General features: G+C 40.7%; 1 protein-coding gene across 2 annotated transcripts in view; it reads right to left on the bottom strand.

The window, feature by feature from the left end:
- The window catches only part of C1H10orf90 (chromosome 1 C10orf90 homolog), a 236,272-nt gene that overhangs the window by 207,911 nt on the left and 15,967 nt on the right, over positions 1 to 12,394 (bottom strand). For both annotated transcript variants that reach the window (XM_061192189.1, XM_061192210.1), the window contains exon 2: positions 1,007 to 1,079. In XM_061192189.1, coding sequence (XP_061048172.1) covers positions 1,007 to 1,079 — 73 coding nt within the window. The remainder of the gene's footprint in view (positions 1 to 1,006; positions 1,080 to 12,394) is intronic.

Genomic DNA, 12,394 nt, shown 5'->3' with positions numbered 1-12,394 from the left:
CCACACTACCAGAAACTTCTATCTGTGGGTTCACATTCTTACTACAAGCAATTTCTGGGCTAGGTTTTTAAAGGATCCAAACTAAAAAGCTGCCACTACTAAAGAATAAGCTTATAAACCATGCTGTGGTGGCTCCAGAAAGGATTAACTAGGAAAGCTCCTTTCAAATAATATTTTTGTCTTGGGTTGACTGTGTCAGTTAAGGAAAGGACTTCAGATCCCTGATACCTTTGATATAGGCAGGTGGTGAGGGGTAATGAAAAGCGAGGCGACAAATGTGTGTGTGTGTATGCGTGTGTGTGTGTAATCACATACACAGACACATTTATACCAATGCATCAGCCACATTTACAAACTCAAATTCAAATGGAGATTAAAAAATTGAATTTGCTATGTGAAAAACAATTCTTTCAGAATTTTTGCTACAGTCTCTGAATAGAAATATTCTATTAACCCAGCAGTCTTATTACAAGACCATCAGAAATTTGACCTACACCCATATGATTTCTCTCATGAAAGGGAGTAAAAAAGCTTAGTTTCATGCCATTTACGTTAACAAACTTAACGAAGTTAGGGACTGGAAGCATCTCACCTAGTGTTTCTACAGTTGAGTGCCTATGAATTGAAGTGATTTATGAACGCACAGATACCGTGCCTGTATTTCAATTGCACCGGCTCCGGCCCTGAGAAGATTCCACATTTGTCTCTGCTCTATGCTGGCCTAACCCCCGCATGCCCAGCGATAATCTTGGCTTCTGAAGGCATTACCTAAGGCAACCAATATTTCTTCTGCATTGTTTGTTTTTTCAGAGACTGCCAGCCTAAAAGCCTGTGTGTTTGGAAATTCAAATCAGCTTCAAATCTTGTCGGAGTCACTGAGCTCTCATTTCACGTTTGGGGAAAGACTAGTCTCCAAAGCACATTTCACTATTAATAAAAATAAAGGAGAGAGAGACTAAATAAAGGCTTGGAGGGAGTGCCACCCGGTCAGAGATGAGTTCTTTACCTGCATTTGAAAGATGCTCGTTTCTTTCCCAGGCAGAGTGATCTTTGGGGGATGAGAAAAGTCGACTGTGGATCTGGAAGATAAACAGAAACCTTCCCAGTTTTATATTCTTATTTGCCAGATATATAATTTTCAGTAATGTGTGTTACTGGCTTTAAAAAAAATCAAGAAATGTCCCTAGAATCTCCCCTTTCTCCTGAGAAAGGACTGCAGATTGTAATGAATATACTTATTTCCATTTCTCCTGTGTTAACTCTGTCAATGAATAAAAGGTGGTTACCTTTTTTCTTTTTTTTTTTTTTCTGCTTGTGGCTTTTCTGGGTATTAAAGAAAAGTATTATTATTTTTATAGAAGTATAGTTGATTTACAATATCGTGTTAGTTTCAGGTGTACAGCACAGTGATTCAGCTATATGTGTATGTGTGTGTGTGTGTGTGTATATACATACATACACACACATATCTATTCTTTTTCAGATTCTTTTCCCTTATAGGTTATTACAAAATACTGAGTAGAATTCCCTGTGCTATATAGTAGGTCCTTGTTGGTTATCTATTTTATATACAGTAGTGCGTATGTGTTAATCCCAACCTCCTAATTTATCCCTCCCCGCCCTTCTCCCTTTGGTAACCGTAAGTTTGTTTTCTATATCTGTGAGTCTCTTTCTGTTTTGTGAATAAGTTCATCTGTAAAGGGTCTCTTTCTGATGATTGCAAAATGCACAAGAAGGAAGCAGGGAGGGAGAAACACTAATCAGTGACCATGGATTTTGCCATGAATTTTGCTAGTAGATCAAAGAACCACATCTCATATTTCTTTTCTCTCTCAGCAAAGTGCTGAATGGGTGTTGAGCTAAAATTGGACATTCGATAAATATTGATAAATTGATTAATCATGAGCCATCAAATTTCAAAAATTAGCCTTCAAGGCCCAATGAAAATAAGATTAACGTGTACAGAAGTGTTCTGCCGTCTGCGAGCATGATCAGGATGCTGACTCTGCGAAACAACAAAGGTTTATAAGTTTATTCTAAAAGCAGTTCGCTGTGGGTGAGTCTTTCAGTTCTGATTTATCCACTTCTAATCAGACCCCAGAGAACCCATTCCTCATGGGGTCTCCCTGCATGCCCGTCATCCCGCTGAATATCCCATGACCTTTCCCCAAAGCTGAAGAATAACTCTTTGGACCCCCCAGTAGTAATCTTATCCTGATTTGAAGAGGCTACACAGTGATGAAGCTGGAGCCAGCCTCTAATTCTGAACCCCAGTAAACTGCTTAGTCCCAGGGGGGAGTTAAGCTTTTCGTTGCTCACGTCTCGTTTTTGGCCCCTTCACATTCCCAGCATCTGGGCAACCAGTTTGGGGATAGCAGAGAGGAAGCTGCAGGCAAACAATTCTTCTGTTCCAAGCAGGAGCCTGGCCTCTGAGACCTCATAGCGAAAGAGAAAGAATGGGGCAGGACCCAGACTGCGGCTGGGCTGAGATGGGGAGAATTAAAGAGTTACATAGCATTTTCTGCCACTTCTCAGGCTCCTCCTCCCTGGGCCTAACTCAGCCACCGCCAATTAGTAATATGATTATTAATTATAATAAGCATAAGAAGAACTGCTGACAGTTATTGAGATTTCATATGGGCCAGTGCTGTGCTCTGTGCTTTCCATACATCATCTCGTTGAATTCTCACAACTGTTAGAAACATATGCTGCTCTCAGCCCTGCTATGGCACCTGAGAAAGTCAAAGCTAAGGTCCCCCACTGGGTACCTGGTGACACAGGCAGGATTCAGACCAGGCTTGTCAAACCCAAGCACCTGAGCTTTTAGCCAGCATGTTCCAAATACTGTTACTATTATAATTCGAAAAGACACATGCACCCCAGTGTTCACAGCAACACTATTTACAATAGCCAAGATGTGGAAGCAACGTAAGTGTCCATTGACAGAAGAATGGATAAAGAAGATGTGGTACATATACACAATGGAATATTACTCAGCCATAAAAAAGAAGGAAATAATGCCACTTGCAGCAACATGGATGGACCTAGAGATTATCATACTAAGTGAAGTCAGACAGAAAAAGACAAGTATCATTGATATCACTTATATGTGGAATCTAAAAAAATGATACAAATAAACTTATTTACAAAACAGAAATAGACCCACAGACTTAGAGAACAAACTTATGGTTACCAAAGGGGAAGTGCCGGGGGGAATAAATTAGGAGTTTGGGATTAACATATACACACTGCTATACATAAAATAGATAACCAACAAGGACCTAATGTATAGCACAGGGAACTATACTCAATATCTTATAATAACCTACAATGGAAGAGAATCTGAAAAAGAACATATATATATATATATATATATACAAAACTGAATCACTTTGCTGTATACCTGAAACTAACACAACGTTGCAAATCAACTATATTTCAATAACATTTTTTTAAAAGAAAAAAATTAAAAATTAAAATTGTTATTTTTACTAAGTATTATTGTTTGGCTATTTGACTGTACATGGCTGTGCTTATATAGCTATCACACTTACATATGTCCTTTTCTCAGACTTAGCATAGACATGTCATAAGAAACACACATGAAAACTTTTCAGGAAGGAAACAAAAGTGCAACACAGTAGACATGAGGATGGAAAGTAATTTAAATCCTAAATTTAGGAGAAGAAGTGAGTTCTCTCTCCACTGCTTCAAACAGAATCAGTACCTGTTCTGGAAGCTATCTGCGGGGGAAGGGGTGCAGGGAGACTCCGGTCCAGCAGAGATTTCCTCTCTCCAGGGTCGTTGTCTTGTATGGCTCTTTTAAGAAAGAGTTTTCTGTGTATTTTTTAAAGTAACTCCATCAAGCCTCACAAGTCAGGTGACCTGGGACCTGACTCAGAATCAGGTCTGCCCAGCAATTCCCCTGTGTACCACGCGACGCTGATAGACAGCCCAGCCCCACAGTGTGTGAAGTTACAAGCACTCAAGTGTACTGGTTCCAACCGAGGACAATTTTTCTCTCTCTCGGGTCCCAGTGACTGGCAGTAGATAACAAGCTGACTCAGCCCCGCAGCCCTCTATAAATGCCTGGCTTCTCCGAAGCCTGGAACTGTCTGGTACAGGTTCTGGGTATTACAGAAACCCAGAATTCCCAACAACAGGGTGATTCAGGAACCTCAGACATCATCTGACCCCGGCTCTCAGTCCACCAGCGACGTCCTGGAGACATGTGGCTTTGGCTCTACTTTCTGTGGGTTGCTAACTGAAATCCCTTCATGCAGAAGACAATACTTTCCATTGCCCTTAGGAGAGAGCATCAGAAGAGCCCTGTGTAGTCTGCCCCCGCTGATCTCTGTGCATCATTGGGCAGCCCTCTCCTGGCCACATGTGCTGTGTGAGCTTCCCTCATCCCCTTGAATCGAATTCTCCCCCCTACCACAGGGCCTTTGCACCTGTTGTTTCATCTGCACGGCGTGTTCTTTCCCTGGTCCTCCTCTGACCCCGCTCGCATGACCTGCTCGTGTGTCCCTCCATACACCACTCTCAAAACTCGGTTTCTGATTTATAAGCTCTTACAGGAGCATTCCTTCCCTTCAGAGCACTCATTTGTAAGCACGCATTGACTTGTGCGAATCTACGACCAATGTCTGCTTCTCCCCTAGACTCTAACCCCTCTGAGAATAAAATTATGTTTGCCTCACTTGCCAATGTATCCTGGCTCCTAATAGGGCTAGATGCATAGCAGGCTTTCAATCAATATTTGTTTAAAAAAGGATGGAAGAATTAACCAGGCAATTAATTAACAAAAGCAAAGCCTCCTCCCCAAGTTAAGTTGCACAGTGGCCTTTAGAATCCACTGTCCCATCTCCTCGGAGACCGTGCACCATCAAGGGTCCCCCCGTCCTCTCCGTCTTCAACTTTGCCCTCCTCAATGTTTCTAACCGTGTCCAAACCTTTCTTTTCTATTTTATTTTTTTAATTGAAGTATAGTTGATTTACAAGGTTGTGTTAGTTTCAGGTGTACAGCAAAGCAATTCAGTTATACCTGTGTGTGTAGGTATGTGTGTGTATATACATTCTTTTTTTTTTTTTTTAAAGGAATTCCTTTATTTTTATTATTTTTATTATTTATTTATTTTTAGCTGTGTTGGGTCTTCGTTTCTGTGCAAGGGCCTTCTCTAGTTGCGGCAAGCGGGGGCCACTCTTCATCGCGGTGCGCGGGCCTCTCACTATCGCAGCCTCTCTTGTTGCGGAGCACAGGCTCCGGACATGCAGGCTCAGTAGTTGTGGCTCACGGGCCTAGTTGCTCCACGGCATGTGGGATCTTCCCAGACCAGGGCTCGAACCCATGTCCCCTGCATTGGCAGGCAGATTCTCAACCACTGTGCCACCAGGGAAGCCCTACATTCTTTTATCATATTCTTTTGCATTATGGTTTATTACAGGATATTGGGTATAGTTCCCTGTGCTCTACAGTAGGACCTTGTTCTTTATCTCTTTTATGTACAGTAGTGTGTATCTGCGAATCCCAAACTCCTAATTTATCCCTCCCCCACTCCTTTCCCCTTTGGTAACCGTAAGTTCATTTTCTATGTCTGTGAGTCTGTTTCTGTTTTGTAAATGACTTCATTTGTGTCATATTTTAGGTGCCACCAAAATCTTTCTTAGCTTAAAAACAAAACCAAAAAATCCCTCCACAAACACACGGTGCCTTCCACCTTTCACCTTCCCACTGGCCCCAAACCTTGTTGGCCACACTCTCTGTCCCTCTGCCTCATGCCCCACCAGGCCTCAGTTTAGCACAGCCTCGACTGAGCCACTCTGACCTACGACACGGAAATTCTTCTGGCTATTCTCGCGGTGCTCTCCAGGCCCCAGCCCCCAGCCAGCTCCAGTGGATGTGCTGTACCAACAGGGCCAGTGGGTTACGTTCCCTAAATATCTCCCCAATGCCTCTCCGCCTCCTTTTCCCCACCGCTTCCATGGAGGGCCTCAGAATTCCTGCCAAGACCACACATTCCAGCAGCCTCCTCCCTCCACAGCATCACCAGTCATGTTCCTATAAAGCAAATCTGATTGTGTCCCTCCCCAGATTAAAACCCTTGGATTTCTAACTAATTCAAAATATAGTTAAGCGGGGGTGGGAGAGGGATAAATTAGGAGTTTGGGATTAACAGATACACACTACTATATGTAAAATAGAAAACCAACAAGGACCTACTGTACAGCACAGGCAACTATACTCAATATCTTATAATAACCTATAATGGAAGAGAATATAAAAGAAGAATATATATATTTATATGTGTATGTATAACTGAATCACTTTGCTGTACACCTGAAACTAACACCACATTGTAAATCAACTATATTTCAATAAAAATTTTAAAATATATATATAGTTAAAGTCATACGCACGAAAGACATTTCTGCAGTCTGATTCATTATGACAAAACACCGCAAGTGTCCAAAATATCCTACAGCAGGGACTGGCTTTGTAGGTCAGAGCACATGTGTTAATGTGTCCATTAACATTATAACAATGCTCATAATCCACTCTAGAGTCTCCACATCTGCACATCTGCGGACATAACAACGTATCATGGCAGCCTTGAATGCTACGCCAATGTGGATATTATTTCCTAAGTGACAGGGAAGCTTTGGTGGTTCCTGAACAAGGCAAGTCAGTGCCTTATGTTCAGTTATGTGTTAAAGCTTAGTCCTGTGTACACATTAGATTACAGCCTTGTCTCTGGAGCCTTGACTCATGAGCTGAAATTAGCTGCTTGCCTGTGTAAGATGCAACGTTTTGCAACTATATTTTACAAAGCCTAACATGTGATATGTTTATTTTTTAAAGTTTAATTCTCTTTATTGTGGTTAAATATACTTCACATAAAATTTAGCACCGTAACCATTTTTAAGTGTATGGTTCACTGGTGTTAAATACATTCACATTATTGTACAACCATCACCAACATCTATCTCCATAATTCTTTTAATCTTGTAAAGCTGAAACTCTATACCCATTAAACAATAGCTCCCCCTTTCCCCACTCCACAGCCTGTGGCAACCACCATTCTACTTTCTGTAAATCTTTCTATGATTCTGACTAGTCTAAGTACCTCATACAAGTGGAATCATACAGTATTTGTCTTTTTGTAACTCGCTTATCTCACTTAGCATAATGTCCTCAAGGTTCATCCACATTGTACCCTATGTCAGAATTTCCTTTTTTAAATTAATTTTTATTGGAGTATAGTTGATTTACAATGTTGTGTTAGTTTCTGCTGTACAGCAAAGTGAATCAGTTACACATATACATATATCCACTCTTTTCTAGATTCTTTTCCCATATAGGTCATTACAGAGTATTGAGTAGAGTTCCCTGTGCTATATAGTAGGTCCTTGTTAGTTATCTATTTTATATACAGTAATGTGTATATGTCAATCTCTATCTCCCAATTTATCCCTCCCCTCCTTTCCCACTTGGTAACCATAAGTTTGTCCTTTTTTAAGACTGAATAATACGCCATCATACGTATACACCACATTTTGCTTATTCATTCATCTGTCTATAGACACACTTAGGTTGCTTCCATGTTTTAACGTATTGTGAATAATGCTGTACAAATGCTGTACAAATACCTCTTTGAGATCTTGCTTTCAATATTTTTGGATATGTACCCAGGAGTGGAATTGCTGAATCATATGACAATTCTACTTTTAATTTTTTGAGGAACCAACATACTGTTATTCACAGAGGCTGTACCATTTGCATTCCCACCAACCGTGCACAAGTGTTCGGTCTCCCACCCCCTCACCAACACTTTTTATTTTCTGGGTTGTTTTTTTTTTCATAGTAACCATTCTAATAGGTGTGGGATAGTTATCTCATTGTAGTTTTCATTTGCATTTTCCCCAATGATTAGTGATGCTGAGCATCTTTTCATGTGCTTATTAGCCATTTGTATTTCTTCTTTGGAGAAAGGTTTATTCAAGTCCTTTGCCCATTTTTGAATTGACTTGTTTATTTGTTCTTGAGTTTTAGGAGTTCTCTACATATTCTGGATATTATTCTCTTATCAGACATACGACTTGCAAATATTTTCTCCCATTCTGTGGGGTGCGCTTTTACGCTGCTGATATTGTCTTTTGATGCACAAAATTTTAAACTCTTCATAAAGCCCAATTTGCCTATTTTCCTCTTCTGTTGCCTGTGCTTTTTGAGTCATGTCCAAGAAATCATTGCCAAATCCCACATCTTGAAGGTTTTACCCTACGTTTTCTTCTAAGAGTTTTGTAGTTTTAGGTCTTTGATCCAATTTGAGTTAATTTTTGTACATGGTGTCAGATAAGGATCCAACAAGGGTGATCATTAAGTGACTCCTCATTCAGCCCATTCAAGACTTTATCTCCCTTAGGTCTTTGAAGCGTGTTGTTTAGTGAACGGCAGTGTGTTATTTAGTGAAGGGCAATGGTAATTTACCAAAGCCACACAACAGGAGGAAAGATTTAAGATCTCTTTGCCACTTCTGTTCCCAGAGGCTGCTGAGCCTGAGCCTGCTTCAAGCCTGGGGCCGCACCAGGAGCTAGCACTGAGGGCTCATCGCATGCCAGGCAATTACCTCATTGAATCCTAAGACAGCTCAGTGAGAGAAATATAATTATTATTTCCATTTTACAGAGGTGGAAAGTAAGGCACAGAAAGGGTAAGTAAATTGCCCAAAGTCACACACACACCTCGTAAGAAAGTGAAGAAGCCCAGACTGGAACCCAGGCAATTAGGATGACTCCTTGGGAGTAAAACCTATGACCAGGATCAAGCACATTAAAAGAATCATGATACCCAACAATCGTAAGAAATGTTCCAGTTTGCAAAGTTCTGTATCATACATCACCTCATTTGGATTCTCTGAAGTCCCTGAGAGGTGGCCAAGAAAACACAGAGGTTTTTTATGCAAAGAAAACAAGACCCAGAGAGGGTAAGAGACATAAATGCCCAAGAACAATACAATGGTGGCTCTGGCACCTACATCAGCCCTCCTGAGCCTGGTCTGGAGTTCTTCCACATCACCTTACCACCTGCCTCCTTACAGAGTCCAACCTACCAGCAGAAATTCTGGGGTCAAACATGACACCAGCTAGGATATTGATCACATTGACAACAAGTTGAGCTATGAATTCCATCAGGAGCCAGAAGCTGATTTGAACATTGTGGGTACAATAATACTGGAACCTTCCATTTGTATAAGACTAAATACTCTACCAAACAACTTCCACATTTTCTCACTCGGTCCTCCCAAGTCCTGCCATAACAGCTGTGCTCTAATGAGCAAATGTCTTATTGTCTTTTGCTGGATTTTTTGTTTACTGACTCTCCCTTCAAGACATCTGAGTACTCACTATGGACCCATAATCCCTTATGTACAATTCTAAAATTCGTGAAGCTCTGAAATATGAGAGTTTTTCTCTCTGAGTTTGTAGAAAACTAACCTGACAGCAAAACCTTACCTGAACTAACCTGGGGCTATTTATAATATTAATTTATTCCATTTAATGTGAATATTCATACATTTTATTGCAGAAACATCAGTGAGATTAATTACAGGGTGCTACTCAGATCCCCCTGGGAATGTTATGCAGGATCACCTTTCTGAAATAAAATTAAAAAGTCACCGTTGAATTACATTTGGCCGCAAGAATTCTGGATGGAGAACTGTGGATGGGTACCACAGATATTTAATGAACTTACCAGCCCCTGGGTTAGTGTTTTCCAAATACCCCTCATGCAATCCCCACAAGACAGACGTTATCTCTGCTTATAGATACAAACACTGGGGTGTGGAGAGATTCTCTAATTTGTTCTGTCTCACGGAGCTACTCAATGCCAGAGCCAGCACAACTAGACCATCATGTTCTCAGCATTCTCAGCACTCATACTAGTGTGAGTGTGTGTGTGTGTGTGTGTGTGTGTGTGTGTGTGTGTCTGGGTGTGGGGGGGGGGAGGTAGTTAGAGATGGCTTGTGGGCTTTGTAAAGCATGAGCAAGTAAAACAGAGACTGAAACTTCATATACCCCAGGAAATAAGAGAGAGGAGAAAACAGGAATTTCCAGGCCTACATAGAACCCTACCTCCACTTTGCCTCTTCTGGACATCTGTCTGGTTGGCAGAGAAAACAGAGGAGAGATTCTGAAACTACTTATATCCCAAGTTGTCAACGACCAAGAGTGGATTTTGGCTGGCAGGGTATTCTTTTTAGGGTAATGGCAGATATTGCTTGGAGTCTGCCAACAGAAAAACAGGAAAGAGGGCCATTTCTTCTCAGCATCCCAGTGCCTTCTCCTGGGGATGCTGGAGGTACCACTAAAGGGCAAGTAACAAGCACAAGGTGTGGATGGTTCCAGATTGGACCACCGATGGGTTAACACAGCCTCTTTGGGGTCTGGAATGCACTCTCCATGGCTAATCTAGATGCGTGATTGATCTTTGCCAGTGTTGCATGTTTGTATTCAATCTTCTGAACTCTCTTCTGCAACAATAATTAATGTCAGAGCAGTTTATGGATCAACAGTATATTTTCTGGTTAATGCAACCCTGCACCTATAATAATTCAAAACTGAGATTTATCACTCTGCCACAATTCCATCTTCATGCTTCGTCTCTTCATGTTTACATCTGGTTTAGCTTTTTCTAATCTAAAATAAATCAGCATGAAAAGCATTAGGTTTTTCATTTAGATTCTCAATTGCCTTTTATTACCAAGATAATATCCCTTATCTGATTGCAAATGGTGGGATTGTTCCCTTGTTAGGATCTGAAAAAAGATGCTACAGTTCAATCTCTGTGTCTCTCCTTGCTTTTCCTTCACTTTGGTTTTCAAGGGTGGTGTCTGGTGGGGTTCTGGTTTGAAAATGAGACAACTCAGGATGTAAAGAGGATAGATCATTTCACTCATTCCTCCTCTTGTGAGACTCACAGAGGAAGGCCTCCCCTGGCTGCCTAATGAGAAGTGATCTTGGGAGAGTTCATGCTTCATTTCCCCACCGGTGACTTCAGCCCCTGTCTGTTTACAGGGATAAATGGGAGCAGCAATGACGAAACACTTGGCTGGAGACTTTTATGCGAACATCAGGGGTGCGGGGAAAATAACACCATATTATAGGCATGTTAATTACCCAGTTACAAAGTCAAATTTAGCTGAACTATTTTGTATATGAAAGACGTAGATTTCCCCTGACTCCTTGAGTTTTCCTTTCAGAATGTTCTATTATGTTTTATCATTGGCATCAATTTCTCCTTACTTTAAATTGGGAGCCGATGATTCCAGAAACTGAATCCATTTCTCGTACCAGGTGGAAGCTTCTTTCCTCGGTAATTGTTTACTGTCACTGTCTACTTTCCCTCAATTAGAGGCCCAAACCGTTTGAAATACTTCAACATCAAATACAATAAAGTTACTCTGACTCTGGGACACCTCGGAAAGTTCTGAGAATTCAGTCGCCGACTCAATCCTACAGCTTTTAACTCAATTGCTGTCATTTTTCTTCTTTCAAAGAAACAGAGACAAAAAAAGAAGAAGAAGAAGAAAAGGACGAAGGTATTTCCTGTTCTTTGGCTCACCTGTTCTAGGAACTCCGCCCCTGAGCCCATGGGGAAAGGCCTTACTATTTCACACTGGTGGCTGCTTTTTACGACTTCCTTCTAGCCAGACTGACAGAAAGCAATCTAAAAGGAGCCCTTTTTATAGCTGGCTTTCACACTTTTTCAGAATTAGGAGAAATGATGACTTTTACTCGGTGAGAAATCGCAGACTAGGGTCCTTCACAGCTTAATAACAAAATGATAATGAGCTACCCTACACAGCAGTTACCCTATGCCAGGCACTGTGCTAAATGCTTCACAGGCATTATGCAATCTCCACGGCAACTCAGGAAGGAAGGTACCACTGTACTCCCAATTGAGAGGTGAGGAAATATGATTTTTAGCATTACTGTTCATAGTAACATCAAGAATAATATGATAGACCCACAGCCATAGAAAACAGACTTACGGTTACCAAAGGAGAGAGGGTGGGGAGGGATAAATTAGTGGTTTGGGATTAACATATATACACTACTACATATAAAACAGAGAACTAACAAGGACCTACTGTATAGCACAGGGAACTATAGTCAATATTTTGGAATAATCTATAAGGGAAAAGAATCGGAAAAAATATATATATATGTGTGTGTGTGTATATACATATGTATATATATATATATATATATATACATATGTATATACACACACAACTGAATCACTGTGCTGTACACCTGAAACTAACACATTGTAAATCAACTATACTTCAATAAAAATTTTAATAAATAAATTTTTTTTAAATAATAA

Source organism: Eubalaena glacialis, chromosome 1 (genome assembly GCF_028564815.1).
Source record: "Eubalaena glacialis isolate mEubGla1 chromosome 1, mEubGla1.1.hap2.+ XY, whole genome shotgun sequence".
In the NCBI taxonomy this organism is placed as follows: Eukaryota; Metazoa; Chordata; class Mammalia; order Artiodactyla; family Balaenidae; genus Eubalaena; species Eubalaena glacialis.
This window is presented reverse-complemented; position numbering and strand designations above follow the sequence as displayed.